We start from the raw sequence: 17811 nt of genomic DNA, 5'->3' as shown, positions 1-17811 counted from the left end.
GCAACCTGCCCTTCTTTAAGTAGTCATGAGGCCCTGGCTGGTTGGCTCAGTGGTAGAGCATCAGCCCAGTGTGTGGATGTCCCACGTTCGATTTCCTGTCAGGGCACACAGGAGAAGCACCCATCTGCTTCTCCACCCCTCCTTTCCCCGTTCTTTCTATCTCTCTCTTCCCCTCCCATAGCCATGGCTCAAATGGTTTGAGCATGTTGGCCCCGGGAGCTGAGGATGGCTCCATGGCCTCGCCTCAGGCACTAAAATAGCCTGGTTGCAGAGCAATGGAGCAGCGGCCCCAGATAGGCAGAGTGTCCCCTGGAAGTGGCCTTGCTGGGTAGATACCAGTTGGGGTGCATGCCTCCCTGACTCTCTGCCTCCCTAACCCCTCACTTAATTAAAAAAAAAAAAAGTAGTCATAAATGTCTTCGGGAGAGGCCTAGAGGAGTCACTGTCTGCTCTTGTTGGGGGGGGGGGATAAATACAAGCTGGAATGTTGTTGATGCAAACGCTCCAGTTCTGGAGAAATCGTCCCAGGGGCTGACAGCGCTTTCGTCAACACCAGCTCCAGCAGCGGAAGCCGAGGTGAGCTAGACGCAGAGCGCTGAGGCCAGCCGCCGCCCCCACCTCAACCCTGCCTGCTTCGCCAGGCCAGAAAGCCGCCCACTGTGGTGGGTTAAAGGTAGGGGCACCGAGGGGGGGGGGTCTACAAAGAAGGTTCGAGATCCATGGCACCTGCATTTCACTGGCCGTGTGAGTCACCTGGGGGAGCCTGCTCACGGTTTCCACTCGGAACGCCACCCACCGTGAGAGGGAGCTGAGAATTCAGGCTTGTAATTTGTGCCACTGAAAATGTGAGCCCCGAAGTGGAAGCACTGAGGGGGGGTGCTGGTCAGCAACTGAGAATCTCAGGCCCACCCCAGATCCGAAATCACCATCTCCAAGTGATTTTTTTTATAAGCGTTCAAGTTGGAAATGGACTGCTAACCCTCATTGGAGGCCGATGCTAACGCTCCCTAGGTCAGGCTACAGGCGACAAAAATAAATAAATAAATTGGTGTGTTACCAGCAGGCAGCAGAGCAGGAAGAAAATAGTTACTCTGTTTCATTTTTCTCATTCACTAATTCCAAGAGACTTGCCCAGGATACTAGTAAAAGATACAAGGTAACAAATACATTGACCACGTGGCTGAAGTCAAAGATAGGAAGAAGGGCGGGTAGGAAACCATCTGACTAGACGTGGTACAACAGAGTGAAATGAGCCGTGAGCTTCTGAAGGGCGGAGCAGGCAGGGGAGCAGCCCCCGCAGAGGGAAGAGGAAGAGCTCGTTTCGCACCTGCTGATAAGACTATTCTTTCAGGGATCATTTCTATAGTTTGTCACACCGGCTAACACAAGAAGAACCTGTAGCTTTGCTAGAGGACTCAACCTCTCCTTCCAGTTCTACGTCTGGAGAAGAATTCATTGGAGTCACCCCTACGCGGTGAGGCCTAGGGGACCTGGCTGATGGTTCAGTTGGTTAGAGCATCATCCTGAGAGGCTGTCTGTTCGATCCCTGGTCTGGGCACATACAGAAAGAGAGCAATGGTTCAGTCTGTATGTCTCCCCTTTCCTCTCTAAAAATCTATCAATAAATTAAAAAAAAAGAAGATTGCTTGGGTCCTGGACCCAGAGATTAAATTAGCTGGTACGGGGCATGGCATAGCCTCAGCCTACTGAAAGCCCCCAGACGATGAGAATCAGCACTGAAGTTTGAGACCCAGAGACAGGGCTTGATGGTGACCCTGCAGGTGCCACGGTACGAGCTTCTTCCAGTAAGGACAGGGTTAGCAAGGGCAGAGCACGCCTCCTGGGGCTACAGGCACCCTCAGGCTTGCAAAGAGCTTTCACAGGAGGGGAAGGTCAGCGACAGCACCCTCCTTTTACTGATGGGTGAAGGCTTGGGAACTTGCCAAAGATGCCAAATTTGAATGTGAGATCCAAGCACCAAGCCTTCCGCCCACGACACATCTGGGTAAGCCGGGCACGTGTCCCCCTCAACTGGGTGCTGATTGCACTCTGCGCATTTGACGGTTTTGTAATCTGGCTCAACGAGGCAGCCGAGAAATCCGACTTAGACGCAGATGAGCACTTGTGAAAAGTCCCCGCGAAATAACTGAGTTCAGCCTTAATGGCTTTCTAATTTGGCAGCCCATCATCTGGATAAAAGGCAAATTAGCCAGATAATTGCTCAAGCCTGCGCCTCCCTTTAATTGGCCCTGGGTGGTACTGGAGTGACCCACCAGGGTAAGATTCCTCTGCCCCCCCCCCCCGGGGGAAGGCACCCACTGGTTCTTAGGGATAGTTCCTCCCTTATCAAAATCGGACACTTGTGACAACCCAGGCCAGGGAAACCAGACAGCAAAGCTGAGCATCTCGGTCTAGCAGTGACCGGCCCTCTGGAGAGAATGTGTGGTCCCACACATAGACCCTGCTCTGGCCACCGCTGCTGTGAACCTCGGTGGCTTACCCACCCCCCCTGCAGCCGTCCCTCCCCTGGGGACTTGACTGGGGGGGGTTGCTCCACTGCATCCACCATCACCTCCAATCCCAGTGACATGGCCACCACCTACCTCCTTGGGGGGCAACCCAAAAACTGACTGATGTGGATATTCTGTCCAGAGTGCCACATGGGCTGGACTTCACCTGAGCCCTGTCCTTCCTTGCTCAGCCCCCGGCCCCCTCCTGCTTTGACTTTACAGGTGTTTCCTAGGCAACGCCCCTGCGCTGACTCCCAGGTACCGGAGCTGGGGCTGGAGCCGTTGCCCCTGTTTGGGGGCTGTAGGGCTCCTCTCTCCTTATCTCTACCCCGTGACTACCCTCGGGGCACAGCCACTCTGTGGGACCCCTCAGAGCATTCCCAGGGTGACAGCCCCATTCCCGATACGGTCCTCTATCTCAGGGGACCCAGATACTACACGTGAGCAGACGTAGTGCATTCGAAACGTTATTTTCAATCGATGGAAAACCTAACTCAACTTTTTAAATCACCGTTTTTTATAGAAGATTCACAGGCGCTTCGATTCCAATCCACCTTCCTGAGTGGGAGAGAAGGGTGGGAGGCAGAGTCCCCAGGGAACTGGACAGCACCCTGCGGGGGGGGGAATGGCTGGGAGTCCCCACACAAAAGAGCCCCGCTCACAGCACGGGCGAGGACAGGAGAAGAGGTCTGGGAGCACCCGCCTCAAGGAATCACAAGCCATCCGAGGTGACAGGTCAGCCACAGGCCAGGCCATTGCCACACGCTGTGCTCTCAGCCAGGAGACTCGAACACCCTGACCTCAAGGGACCAGCCTCTCTCGGGCTCTCTCCCTTCCAGGGAGTAGATCACCCAGAGCCTGGGTATCAGTATAGATACGTTACATACACGGTGCACCCCCCAGACAGGACACACCCAACCAGGCCGAGGGAGAAGCCCCTGCCATCATCATCTCTTCCTCACAGCCGCCGGGCTACGACCTGCCGTGGACATCCCGGGATCGCTTTACCACTCAAGGGTCCCGCTGTGTGAGTGACCAATAAGCTGGGACCAACACGGTTTTTTTTTTTCTCCTTCCTTTGTTCAATTCAACTCCCCTGGGGTTCTAGTATGGGGTAATAATACCAAATCAGTTATTTCACCCAAAGGAGTCAAACCATTCCTCTTCTACAACAAACACGGGGACTTGTGAAGTACAATCACATTACAGCTGGCCCAAGCTAACCGGGACCCGTCCATGTGCATTTCTGAACCGTCCGCTGTCTTCTCCCTTCTTCTGAGGATGGACCCCAGGGATTCATGCATCCAATACTTAACTGCCCTTCATTCCCTCGGAGGGTATTAATATGATTTTTTTGGAAAGGAAAATGGGACATTAAACAGGGAACGCCTAACCTTGTTATTCAAGATTCCCTAAAACGGGCCCTCAATTAATGTTTCCATCTTTCTCTTTCAAGTTCAAGCTCTGCCCGCACGCTTTGTGTATCGGAATCAAGCGTTTCTGAAGAGCGTTCAGGATTCTCTATGTTCAGATGTTTCATCGCTTTGGCCCTCGGTTCCGGCCATTTCACCCGGATCTGGAACGTGCCTGGTGCTGTTTCCTGCCTGTCCAGATATAAATGACCGTCCAGGGCGCAGCTGACCAGCCCAGGCCACGGGCCAACCCCTCCTGCCAGGACTGCTGGACGCCTTCCCATTTCCACCGCTGTCCGGCCCGGGTCACTCATGGACGAGCCTTCCTGTTCTTGGGTCCCACACAGCTGCGGGGAGGGTGGGGAGGGCAGGGAGGGCGGGGAGACCGCTTCCCCAGGACCTCACCGGGTCCTCGCTGCTCTCGCTCGCTGACCGTGGGGGACTGAAGAGGAACCGGGATCGGAAACTCATTTGGAATTAGCTCCAGTTGGAAAGATCTGGAAGCAACCTTGGGGATGTGAACGTCGGAGCAATGACCCCCCCATCCCCCCCACCCGCAGCCTGGAGCCCCGGGTGGGGGAGTTCTAGCCCAACTCGGAACCTCCCTGGGTACGTGTGCGATCTACACACCAGGCGCCCAACGCTCCAAACAGTGCTGCACAGGAGGGCGCGTCGGGACCCCGAAACTCGGCGGATTATTAGGACTGACGGCCTCAGTTCCCTCTGAGGGCTGCCTGTCCCATATTCGTCATCTATGCCGGTCTCTCCAAGAAGGACGAGCTTAGAGACTGGAGCTACCGTCTCAAGTCAGACTCAGGTTTCCTTGTGGGACACATGTCAGTCGGTGGGCTGGACTTTTTTTTTTTCTTTCTTAATGTTCACAGGTCTGTCAATGCACTTAATTTACGCTTTCGACTCTCTCTTTATTTTAACGCCTGAATTCATATTGAAAATCAGTCTCTGAGGTCCTTCACCGCTGAACGCAGTCCCTGGTTCCTACTTTTCCTCAATAGGGACTGAGTGGGTGCTGTCGTGCTCCCACTGGCGTCGGAAGTCTTGGGGATTCAGTGATGAGCTGAACCAACCGCGGCCCCTGGCGTCGTGGGGAAGTTCACGCACACTGGGAGGAGAAGGCAGAGAAACCGCGCGCGCGCACACACACACGCGCGCGCGCACGAAAGACGCTGCAGTGGCGTCTGTCCCAGGGAGTGCCCAGAGGCCATAGGACACCCTGTGGGAGGAGGGGCTGCCCTCGGCTGGGGGCCAGCGAGACTTTAGGAGGAAGTGCTCCCGGAGATGGAGAACGGGATGGAGCTGACGAACTGATGAGGGGGGGAGGAGTGTTTCAGGCAGAAGGGACAAGGGGTGCGAGGGGCCCGTGGAGGAGCCAGGGAAGGAGGGAGAACCCCCAGACCCAGAGTTTCCAGTGCAGCCAAGGGGCGGGGGAGGGGCCGCGTGGCGGTCGCGGGGGGGGGGGGGCAGTCAGAGCGGCAGCCCTCCCGGACAGCTCACTGGTGGGACAGTGAGGCCTGCTGGGGCCAGCTCTGCGAATACACCGGTTCAAACCCCATTGATGCTGCCTCCTTCCAGGCTGAGCTTCACTCAAGATCGGAACGAGGGCAATGGACTAAAGCCGTTTGGAAATTCTGCTCAATTTAGAAGCGTGGTCGATAGAGGGGGAGAGGTGAGAGGCGAGGGGGCGGGTTACCATCGTCAGAGTCAGGGGGGCTGATGCAGAGAACGGCTCCCTGTTAGTTCAGCACGTGTTCCTGCTTTCTCCGGCAACGCCTTCTATCGGAACACTTGACTCTTTCTCTGGCATTGAGGGCTTTTGCTTGGCAAAGCCCAGGTTAGCTCAGGGACTTAAAGAGTTTTTCATTTTTCCCTGGCCAGTTGGTTCAGAGGTACAGCATCAGCCTGGCGTGTGGAAGTCCCAGGCTCGATTCACGGTCAGAGCACACAGGAGAAATGCCCATCTGCTTCACCACTCTTCCCCTTCTTGCTTCCCTCTCTCTCTTTCTCTTTCCCTCCTCTCCCACAGCCATGGCTCAATTGGAGTGAGCTGGCCCCGGGTGCTGAGGATGGCTCTATGGCCTCCGCCTCAGGTGCTAAGAAGAGCGTGGTTACTGAGCAACGGAGGAACACCCCAGATGGGCAGAGCAGTGCCCCCTGGTGGGCTTGCTGGGTGGTCCCTGCTTGGGTACATGTGGGAGTCTATCTCTTGGCCTCACCTCCTCTCACTGAATAAAAAAGAAAACAGTAAATTAAAAAAATTAATTTCTTTTTCTTTCCAGGATAAAGACTCACCTATCACACTCAGCTCCGCGCTGGAGAAGATCACGCCGTGCCTGTTCTCTGCCACGCACTGGTACATGCCGGTGTCCGAGAGGTTCACCACCGTGATGTTGAGCGTCCCTTGCTCGATTTGAATTCTATCCTGTGGGTAAAGAAACATAAAAAATAAAAGAGGAACACAAAACAACGACCTTCTACAACTGAGACCTTCAGGCAATTTCGCTCCCTGTTGTATCAAAGGGCCTTAATGGGAAGAAAATGGCCATCATACAAGCAATTTTCATAATATGATCTATTTATCTGTCAACCGAATTTGTGGCAGGTCAGATGCTGAAGGGAGCAACCCATAAATCAGCTGGAAAATAGAATTTAAATTGCAAGACCCTCTTGAGTTCCTATTGATTTAATAGTGAAAGCATTCAGATAAATATCTCTGCGGAGTGGATGAACTTAAAATGTAAAATGCTTTTTTAGGCGAAGGCTTTGTGCTGCCTGGGAGTGGGGTGAGGGTCTGAGGGGGTGGGAAAGACAACCCAAGGCACTGTTTCTAGTATTTAACAAAAACACTCAGACTGAGCAGGCGGCCCCGGTCAGGTGAGTCAGATGACAACCCTCACGGAGGAAGCGGAGACACAGTCGTTCTCGGTTTACGTTTATTAAAGATGAAGTGGGAGCTAGTCATTCACTGTCCCCTTCCTCTACTGCGGGGGCCCATGTGCGGGTGACCCGCCCAGCAAGGAAATTTCGGAACAGCGGCCCCTTCTCACTCGTTGGCCGGAGGGTATGGAACTGTGTCATCAATGTTCACAGGTACCAAAAACGATCCCCTCCTCCCCGGGAGACCTGTCATTTAAAAAGTAAAAGGGACGAGGCCCTGGCCAGTTGGCTCAGTTGTAGAGCGTTGGCCTGGCATGCAGGAGTCCCGGGTTCGATTCCTGGCCAGGGCACACAGGAGAAGCGCCCATCTGCTTCTCCACCCCTCCCCCTCTTCTTCCTCTCTGTCTCTCTCTTCCCCTCCTGCAGCCAAGGCTCCATTGGAGCAAAGTTGACCGGGCACTGAAGACGGCTCCATGGCCTCTGCCTCAGGCGCTAGAATGGCTCCAGTTATAACAGAGCAACACCCCAGATGGGCAGAACATCACCCCCTGGTGGGCATGCCGGGTGGATCCCGGTCGGGTGCATGTGGGAGTCTGTCTGACTGCCTCCCCGTTTCCAACTTCAGAAAAATACAAAAAAGTACAAAAAGTGAAAGGGATGAAGACGCGCTGGTGGTGGACGTGCAGAGGGGCAGACACCAGACACCAGTCAGGCTTTGATCACATCAGGCCGTGTGCTCCCTCACGTCACACAAAGGGGGGAGCGTGCGGCTCCCTGGACACCCACACTCTGGGGACTTCTGTCTGGGCTTTAGAACAGGGAGACCACGGGCCCAGCGGGGGCCCGTCCAGTGACAGGAGGGGGTGCGGGCACTGGAAGGGGCGGGCACGGGGGCCCTGTGGGCCCAGCGGGAGCCCGTCCAGTGACAGGAGGGGGTGCGGGCACTGGAAGGGGCGGGCACGGGGGCCCTGTGGGCCCAGCGGGGGCCCGTCCAGTGACAGGAGGGGGTGCAGGCACTGGAAGGGGCGGGCACGGGGGCCCTGTGGGCCCAGCGGGGGCCCGTCCAGTGACAGGAGGGGGTGCGGGCACTGGAAGGGGCGGGCACGGGGGCCCTGTGGGCCCAGCGGGAGCCCATCCAGTGACAGGAGGGGGCGTGGGCTCTGGAAGGGGCTGGGCACAGGGGCCCCGGGGGCTCTGTGTGCTGTGACAACCCTGCCTATGCACAGAGCAGGCTCCTCCCCGGGGGCCTGTGATCTCGGGGAACCGGCTCTCACCCCGGAGCCTGAGCACAATGTCAGGTTTCAGCAGACATGTGAGCTCAGCAGGAAATCGCCATCAGCAGAACCAAACCGGGCACCAGGGCTCCCCATCCCGCCGGCTCTGCTCCGGTTCTTCCCCACGGCCGGCTCCGTTTGGGCGGACGTGCCTGGACCACATGGGGTCCTTATCTCCCAGGGGCTGCAGCTTCCAGACGCTCCTCTCGGCACCCAGGGGCTGTTCTCCCGGCTGCCGAGTGCGGTGACGGCTCGTAGACCAGTGGGTCTCTGAGACTGCCTGCACTGGCAGAAGGAACTTCCCAAAACCCCAGGGTGGGTCCCTGCAGGGGCGTCAAGACTGAGCGCCTCCCTGCCTCTACCGGGGAGACTGTGAAGGCCCTGTCTGCCCCAGAGCACCGCCCTGGAGGCCTCCATTGCAACTGCGTGCTCTGTGACCTCCCTCCGCTCATGGGGGGGCCCTGACTCCTCCTGGGGAGACCCCACAGCACCTCCTCTGCCTCCAAGTCGGTTTTTAGAAAACCCAGAGGCAGAGAGCAATATTTAAAAATATCTTCCAAGAGCATTTACGCTTTTCTTCTCTCTCTCCCTAGACCATGTCTCATCCTGCCCCTCCCCCTTCACCCCTGACTCCTTTTGCTAAAGCAACTTTCCGTAGAATCGGTTCTGAAATCCTTCTGCAGGCACACTGGGGTGGTTCTGAGCCCAGGAGGCGTTTCCTCTTTGGATCTTGGCCCCGTTCCTTACGAGTGACGTGATCTCAGGCTAATCGCTCCATTCTGCCCGTTTTACAGACGAGAGTCGGGGTCCTTGTCCATCCAAGAGGACAGACGATGGCCTTTACTGCTCAGGTCCCTGGGACTGTCCGAGGGGACGGTGGGCCTGAAGAGGTAGGACCCGTGACCGTTTTGTTCAACTTGTTTGAGAGGCGTGCGCCCACATGCTTTGGAAACATCGTTAATGTCACTTATCATCTCTCCTGACAACATGAAGAGTGTCCGTCGATTCGTCACTGCACGGTTATACGTTTCTAAGGTCCTACATGGTCTTTGAAAAGATGCATCTGCTCATCTTTCCAAAGTATCTTGTTTCACCTTTATGGAAGTGACTCCTTGATTCATCCCTTCCAACGTTGAAACAGACATCCCTGTTTCCTCGTTGGACTGCTGTGCGGGCGTTGAAACAGACATCCCTGTTTCCTCGTTGGACTGCTGTGCGGGCGTTGAAACAGACATCCCTGTTTCCTCGTTGGACTGCTGTGTGGGTCGGTTATTTTCTGGGAGCGCCCGTTTTGCACGTGGTTTGGAATACTGGTTTGCAGGCTTGTTCTGAAAAGGAGCCGTTTTTGTTTGACTTTCTCTCCCCAAATTAGCAGTTTTTGTGGCTGTCGTGGCTTCTCTGAGGCCCTGACCTGTGGGGACACGGGGGTTACTGCAGCTCCTGTCACAGGGCTGGGTCGGGGGCATGGCCAGCGCCGTCCACCCCTCTTCTGGCGACACACGGCATTTCCCAGACCCCTTTGCAGCTGGAGGCACCCACGTGTCTAAGAGCCTGCTAGCCAGGTAGATTCCAGGCGGTAGGTGTGTGTGTTTGTGTGTGGGGGTCTTGAGGGGGGGTCTACACCCCAAACTTGAGCTTTGAAATGATTGACTCTTGTCTCTACAGAGAAACCTTGGTGCCTGAGACCCCCGTTCCCACCGCCGGCTCCCAGGCCTCCAGCCCGTCTCCACTTGTGATTTTTGTTCTGCTTCTGCGACACGAGAGACGCTGCACTCGTGTGTGCTGTGTCGTGACTGCTCGTCTGGGGCAGAGGTCAGTCTGCCGTGTGTGCTGTGTCGTGACTGCTCGTCTGGGGCAGAGGTCAGTCTGCCGGGTGTGCTGTGTCGTGACTGCTCGTCTGGGGCAGAGGTCAGTCTGCCGTGTGTGCTGTGTCGTGACTGCTCGTCTGGGGCAGAGGTCAGTCTGCCGTGTGTGCTGTGTCGTGACTGCTCGTCTGGGGCAGCGGTCAGTCTGCCGGGTGGGCGTCCGCACAGCGCTGTCAGGAGTCCCCAGGCAGGGAGTGACAAAGTCACGCTGTTGGCAGAAGGGGGGGGGTTGGGTGCTTCGAGACCTCACCCGCCCGTGCCTCCTGAGCACACAGATCTGTCTCGGCACAAGCACACACGTCCCAGGCCACCTGCGCCCCTCCCCAAGTGGAAAGCCAGAGCCGTTAACCTGCGATGACCAAGGTCCAGTAGTGACACCAGACAGCCGAGTCTGTGGGCTCCGATGACAGAGGGCCAGTAGTGACACCGGACAGCCGGGTCTGTGGGCTCCAATGACCGAGGTCCAGTAGTGACACCGGACAGCCGGGTCTGTGGGCTCCGATGACCGAGGTCCAGTAGTGACACCGGACAGCCGGGTCTGTGGGCTCTGATGACCAGGTCCAGTAGTGACACTGGACAGCCGAGTCTGTGGGCTCCGATGACCAGGTCCAGTAGTGACACCGGACAGCCGGGTCTGTGGGCTCCAATGACCGAGGTCCAGTAGTGACACCGGACAGCCGGGTCTGTGGGCTCTGATGACCAGGTCCAGTAGTGACACTGGACAGCCGAGTCTGTGGGCTCCGATGACCAGGTCCAGTAGTGACACCGGACAGCCGGGTCTGTGGGCTCCAATGACCGAGGTCCAGTAGTGACACCGGACAGCCGGGTCTGTGGGCTCCGATGACCGAGGTCCAGTAGTGACACCGGACAGCCGAGTCTGTGGGCTCCGATGACCGAGGTCCAGTAGTGACACCGGACAGCCGGGTCTGTGGGCTCCGATGACCAGGTCCAGTAGTGACACCGGACAGCCGGGTCTGTGGGCTCCGATGACCAGGTCCAGTAGTGACACCGGACAGCCGGGTCTGTGGGCTCCGATGACCGAGGACCAGTAGTGACACTGGACAGCCGAGTCCGTGGGCTCCGATGACTGAGGTCCAGTAGTGACACCGGACAGCCGAGTCTGTGGGCTCCGATGACCGAGGTCCAGTAGTGACACCGGACAGCCGAGTCTGTGTGCTCCAATGACGAGGTCCAGTAGTGACACCGGACAGCCGAGTCTGTGGGCTCCAATGACCGAGGTCCAGTAGTGACACCGGACAGCCGGGTCTGTGGGCTCCGATGACCAGGTCCAGTAGTGACACCGGACAGCCGGGTCTGTGGGCTCCGATGACCGAGGGCCAGTAGTGACACTGGACAGCCGAGTCCGTGGGCTCCGATGACCGAGGTCCAGTAGTGACACCGGACAGCCGAGTCTGTGGGCTCCGATGACCGAGGTCCAGTAGTGACACCGGACAGCCGGGTCTGTGGGCTCCGATGACCAGGTCCAGTAGTGACACCAGACAGCCGAGTATGTGGGCTCCGATGACCAAGGTCCAGTAGTGACACTGGACAGCCGAGTCTGTGGGCTCCGATGACCAGGTCCAGTAGTGACACCGGGAAGCCGGGTCTGTGGGCTCCGATGACCGAGGGTCAGTAGTGACACTGGACAGCCGAGTCTGTGTGCTCCAATGACGAGGTCCAGTAGTGACACCGGACAGCCGGGTCTGTGGGCTCCGATGACCGAGGGTGTCGACGCTCACAGTTCTCACCTCAAGGGCATTTTATTTTGGAAACCGCACGTCTTTTCTTCCTGTTTCCATAGCAACGGGGCCCCACTCGACAGACACAGCAGTCCACGCTGGGACGCAGTCACCGCCTGCCCGCGCGTGTGTGCTTACCTGCGTGACCAGCGGCTCCCCGTCTTTCAGCCACCGGTAGGTCGGCCGGGGCCTTCCGTTCGCTCTGCATTCCCAGGAGACGTCCTCCTCGATGGCCACGTGGATGTCGCCTATTTTCTGGATCCAGTTCGGCTGAGCTGTGGGCGGTCCGGAAAGCAGAGCAAAGGAAAGAGGTACGTTCAGTGTCTGTTGCATCTACGTTTATCGTAACGCAACCGAGGGACAGATAAGTAGACTTTGCGTGCAATTCCTTTCCCAGATGTGATGCAGATGCGCAAGGCTGGCTAGAAGGTCAAGAGTGCTATGAAAGACCTCCCCCATCCCCACCCCCGGGGTCCAACTCCCAATGCGGCTTTTATCGCCCCTGCGGCTGGTCTTTTTTTATCACTAAAGGGAGAAGGAATAAAATTAGCACTAGTCATATGGAAAAATTCACTGTCCCAGTAGCTCTTCTCTCTCCCCTTTGTGTGGGAGAACCATCCCACAGGGCCCCCTCTATTTTTGGCTGGGCTGACATTTTTTCCTAGCCGCGTACTACATTTCCCAGATGGCTTTACAGCTAGAGAATGATCATGTGACACAGCTCAGGCCAATGGCCCGCCTGTGAACGTCCCCAGAGCAGCTCCCAGCATATTTACTTAAAGGGACATGCCCTGGATGGACTCTCACTGCCCCTTCCTGCTGCTGGGAGGAAAGATGACGACTGTTTAACAGCCTCTGGCTCCGAGTTGGAGGCTATTTTGGGGGGAGGGAATGCAGACCTGCCCACCCGAGACCTGGGGTGACCCTGGAGAGTAAAGCCGCCACTGACTGGCCTGCCTGTTTTTGGAAAGATACGTGAGACAGAAATAAAGTCATTTAAGCCACTGCATCTCACGGTCTCTGTGTGACGGCGCTTAGCCTCTCTTCTGCCTGGTAATACTGACCCTCACACATCCTAGCCACAACTTTTGTGACTCCTCTCTCTTACGAGACAATCATTTCCTCATTCTGGGCTCCTATTTCATTTCGATAGAATGTTACCCACGAGAGCGTGGCGCCCCGAATTCCAAACCTCCGAACGAGTGCGGATTTTCACTAAATTTTTCCCAGCAGACCGAGCCCTGACCACCGTGAGCACCAGAAGTCCAGCTGCTCGCCCTGCCCCCCCACTCGCCCCGCACCTCCAAAAGTGTGCTACATTTGTCACACTTCAGCCATGGGTGCACTTTCTCTCCGTGTTCTTTTAGAGTTTGCTTTTCTTTATTCATTTTTAGAGAAAGAGGGGGGGGGAGAGAGAGAGAGAGAGAGAGAGAGAGAGAAGGGGGGAGGAGAAGGAAGCATCAACTCCCATATGTGCCTTGGTCAGGCAAGCCTGGGGTTTGAACAAGTGACCTCAGCATTCCAGATTGATGCTGTATCCACTGCGCCACCACAGGTCCGGCCTCCTTGCTCTTAAAGGAGGCAACGAGGTGCTCATCCCACGTTCTGTAAAATGTCTTCCCAGATATCAGGCCTGCCACCTACAGCGTGGTTCACGCCACCGTTAACTTGAACGACGAACCCAATTAGGCAGAAGACCTCCAGCCCAGATTTCATGCAGGAGGGAAGCTTTCTCTCTCCCTCTAAACTGTTACTACCTTCTCGCAGGGCGGTTCGAGAGGGTGACGCCTGCCCAGGCCGACCTGAGCGTCAGAGTGGCTATCGGTATCTCATTAGATCAGGGGTCCCCAAACTTTTTACACAGGGGGCCAGTTCACTGTCCCTCAGACCACTGGAGGGCCGGACTATAAAAAAAAAACTAGGAACAAATCCCTATGCACACTGCACGTATCTTATTTTAAAGCAGGCGTCCCCAAACTACGGCCCGCGGGCCACATGCAGCCCCCTCAGGCCATTTATCCGGCCCCTGCTGCACTTCCGGAAGGGGTACCTCTTTCATTGGTGGTCAGTGAGAGGAGCACTGTATGTGGCGGCCCTCCAACGGTCTGAGGGACAGTGAACTGGCCCCGTGTGTAAAAAGTTTGGGGACCGCTGTTTTAAAGTAAAAAAACAAAACAGGAACAAATACAATATTTAAAATAAAGAACAAGTAAATTTAAATCAACAAACTGACCAGTATTTCCATGGGAACTATGCTCCTCTCACTGACCACCAATGAAAGAGGTGCCCCTTCCGGAAGTGCGGCAGGGGCCGGATAAATGGCCTCAGGGGGCCGCATGTGGCCCGCGGGCCGTAGTTTGGGGACCCCTTCATTAGAAGATGCCACTCAATATTCTCAACAGGTCCCTTCCTCACCTGGCCTCTCTTCTCCCCTTCCAGCAAGGCTCCCAATGATCCGTGATTTAATTCAGAAAGGGGGTCGGCGCACGTGGAGGCCAAGCTGTCCGCCTGACTCCCTTAAACAACAAAGAAAACCTAGAAAAACCCCCGACAAGTCTCTCAACCAGCAGAGGTCTCCAGGTCCCCGAATAAACGCTTCCTCCTTTCTCCCCATCCCGAAGCAATTTCCTGCGTTTCAAAGAGCCAAGCACAATTTCACAAACCCTCTGCTGGTGGAAGCTAGGCTGCCCGTGAGAGAGGGGGAGGCCAGAAGGGTCAACTCTCAGAAAAAGTTGTAACATCAACAGGCATTAACTTGAAGGCAGGGCCGTAACCTTCCTCCTTGGAGAAGAGGTGGGCGGCCACCCTTCCCTCCTCCTGCTGCCAGTGCTGGGGGTGCTCACGGAGCCGCTGGCGGCCTCATCAGCTCTCTGCCCAGCGGGGGTGGGCGCGGGGAGGGGGCAGATGCTGTGTCGCCCTGACTGGGCTGGTGGCAGCATTCTGCCAGAGCGCTCCTTCCTTTGACCCCGCTGAATTCTTACCCCAGCACAGCCCTGGAGAACAAAGCCAAGGAGAAACGCACCAGAGGGCTAGGCAGCCTGTGAACAACAACGGAACCGCACTGTGCCGAGAGCCGGGGGTGGGGGGAGCAGACATCGGAAGGGCAGATGTAACTTATGAAGCAATGTCAAGTTGAAGTTCAAAAGGGAAACATCAAAAAACCACAGGCGGAACGGAGATCTCAATGTCATAGATTTCCGCTATCCTCGCCTGGCTTAGGCAGCGCTTTCTTTCAAAAAACAGCGCTGGGGGCCAAACCTGGCAATCTGAGACAAGGGGGTGGGGGTGGGGAGGGGCAAGGGAGGTCTGCTGGGGCCAAACCTGGCAATCTGAGACAAGGGGGGGCAGGGGAGGTCTGCTGGGGGCCAAACCTGGCAATCTGAGACAAGGGGGTGGGGGTGGGGAGGGGCAGGGGAGGTCTGCTGGGGCCAAACCTGGCAATCTGAGACAAGGGGGGGCAGGGGAGGTCTGCTGGGGGCCAAACCTGGCAATCTGAGACAAGGGGGGGCAGGGGAGGTCTGCTGGGGGCCAAACCTGGCAATCTGAGACAAGGGGGGGGCAGGGGAGGTCTGCTGGGGGCCAAACCTGGCAATCTGAGACAAGGGGGGGGGCAGGGGAGGTCTGCTGGGGGCCAAACCTGGCAATCTGAGACAAGGGGGGGGTAGTGGAGGTCTGCTGGGGGTCAAACCTGGCAATCTGAGACAAGGGGATGGGGGGTCGGGAGGGGCAGGGGAGGTCTGCTGGGGTCAAACCTGGCAATCTGAGATAAGGGGGTGGGATGGGGAGGGGCAGGGGAGGTCTGCTGGGGTCAAACCTGGCAATCTGAGACAAGGGGTGGGGAGGGGCAGGGGAGGTCTGCTGGGGTCAAACCTGGCAATCTGAGACAAGGGGGGGCAGGGGAGGTCTGCTGGGGTCAAACCTGGCAATCTGAGACAAGGGGATGGGGGTGGGGAGGGGAGGGGAGGTCTGCTGGGGTCAAACCTGGCAATCTGAGACAAGGGGATGGGGGTGGGGAGGGGCAGGGGAGGTCTGCTGGGGCCAAACCTGGCAATCTGAGACAAGGGGGGGGGGGGTGGGGAGGGGCAGGGGAGGTCTGCTGGGGGCCAAACCTGGCAATCTGAGACGGGGGGGGGGGGGGGGGGGGGTGGGGAGGGGCAGGGGAGGTCTGCTGGGGGCCAAACCTGGCAATCTGAGACAAGGGGGGGTGGGGAGGGGCAGGGGAGGTCTGCTGGGGCCAAACCTGGCAATCTGAGACAAGGGGGGGGAGGGGCAGGACAAGCCCCCCAGGGAGGGTTTTGAAAAGACCTTACAGAGTTCTCGCTCATTAAACCCTCCTTCCAGCTGCTTCTGTCTTTGCGGACAGGGTCTGCGGGGGGTTAATAGCCCCGGTGGCCCGGAAAGCTCACAGGTAACTCATCTGTGCCGCCCCTCCCCCCAAGGTGAAGTCGGCAGGAAATTCAGGCTGTGCGGGGGCAGTGCCAGGTACCTGCGTCCTTGGTTTTTCAAGCGAAAGGGATTCACAGAAGCCCCGTTTGAAACAACAGGCACACGGTCCTTTGGAAGCGAATGTCTGGACGTGGGCCCAGGGAGGCAAGCCGTGAAATAGCACGTTATGTAAGTGACAAAGAATGGGACGGTCGGTCTCCTCACACAGCAGGTGCAGAGCTGCGGGGCCAGGGCCCACACTGGCCGCTGCGGCCGCTCGCGCCCGTAGACTGGACAGACTGGACGGGTCGCCTCTCTGTGGGCGAGTGTTCTGTGCTGCACAATGAACGTCTGTGCCCGATGGAGACTGTTCGTATCTCCCCATGTGGCTTTGGGCCACCCAGTTCAAAGGCCTCCGGTTAACACACGGTCCACTGTAGTGCACCACAGAAAACACTGTCTCTTTTTCCTTTCTTAATCATGCATGTGGCTCTGTGGGATTTATCACTTAATCTCTAGACTACCTGTTATAACTCCATGCCTCAATCGCATCTCCAAGGGAGGCCTGCACACGTTGGTTTGGTACTATTACTACGGAAAGACGGTCAAGTCTGAAATGCAGTTTGGGGTCACCTATGCAGACCCCCACATTGTAAACAGGATTAATCACAGCCACATATATATCGTCTATCCCTTGATGGCGAAACACTGTTACAGTTACACTGCCCTCTGGGCCGATACAGGGGAAGGCAAGTGGACGGCTTCTGGATATATTGCCCTTGACCTGACCCCACCTTCCCTGGTCTGGAGTTTATCGGGGGTCAGGACCCCGAGTCCTCACTCCTGCACAATTGCACACCAGCCATTATCTACACGTCCCCAACATGTATCCCGTTGAAAAATTCCAGCGACCTTCTTTACGGGAAACATGGGATGAAGGGGAAGGGAAACGGAGGGCCCCGAGTTCAGTTCTGTTAGGACCACGGAACAGGCTCTCACTCTACTTAACGGCTTGTGGCCACATTTTGGTCCCTCCGACCTTGGAGCCACTTCGCAGGGCTGACTATTATCCTAGCGGTCACAGGCAGGCGGCACCCCTGTGGGAAACGAGGATGTTGTCCAGGCGGGCGCCCTGTGCCTAGGTCCATGATTGGTGACCTATTTATAGACACTCTCACACCCATGCGGACCGTCACCCGGCCCCCCAGTGCCGCCGTGAGAGCCCAAGGGGACCGAGGTCTAGACAGGCAGCGACCGACGGACGTTGGAGAGGTGAATACAAGCTGCTCCTTCTGGATTCAAGCATCAGGTGAACGTTTTAGAAAATAGGAAGTGGGGGAAAAAATATCAATCGTTCTTCAGGATGTTTTCATTTTTGACACTGCTGCGGAAAATATGTAGGGAAATTATCCGGATGATTGATGGGTTTGTTTTGGTTTTTTTTCTTACCTATTTTGTTAAAATGTGTTACCGGCAGTAGAAGTAACATATGGTGTATCAACACAGACAGGGAGTTCTAGCCCACGCTCTGACGCGCACTCGTGAGATGTGGGGTAAGTCATTATTCATCCCTGGGTCTTCTTTCTCCTCAACTTTTACGAGTCAATGGTTTGGCCCCCAATTGTTTCTTCCGGGTCAAACAGGAAAAAGGATTCAATAAAACACACAGCTTTATTTTACTGCTCAGATACTAG

General features: G+C 56.5%; 1 protein-coding gene across 6 annotated transcripts in view; it reads right to left on the bottom strand.

Moving 5' to 3' along the window:
- The window catches only part of CNTN4 (contactin 4), a 765413-nt gene that overhangs the window by 143810 nt on the left and 603792 nt on the right, over positions 1 to 17811 (bottom strand). For all 6 annotated transcript variants that reach the window (XM_066245034.1, XM_066245033.1, XM_066245036.1 and 3 more), the window contains 2 exons: positions 11831 to 11967; positions 6230 to 6359 (listed from right to left, as the gene is read on the bottom strand). In XM_066245034.1, the coding sequence (XP_066101131.1) occupies positions 6230 to 6359; positions 11831 to 11967 (267 nt within the window). The remainder of the gene's footprint in view (positions 1 to 6229; positions 6360 to 11830; positions 11968 to 17811) is intronic.

This window comes from Saccopteryx bilineata, chromosome 10 (genome assembly GCF_036850765.1).
Source record: "Saccopteryx bilineata isolate mSacBil1 chromosome 10, mSacBil1_pri_phased_curated, whole genome shotgun sequence".
NCBI classification, from domain to species: domain Eukaryota; kingdom Metazoa; phylum Chordata; class Mammalia; order Chiroptera; family Emballonuridae; genus Saccopteryx; species Saccopteryx bilineata.
This window is presented reverse-complemented; position numbering and strand designations above follow the sequence as displayed.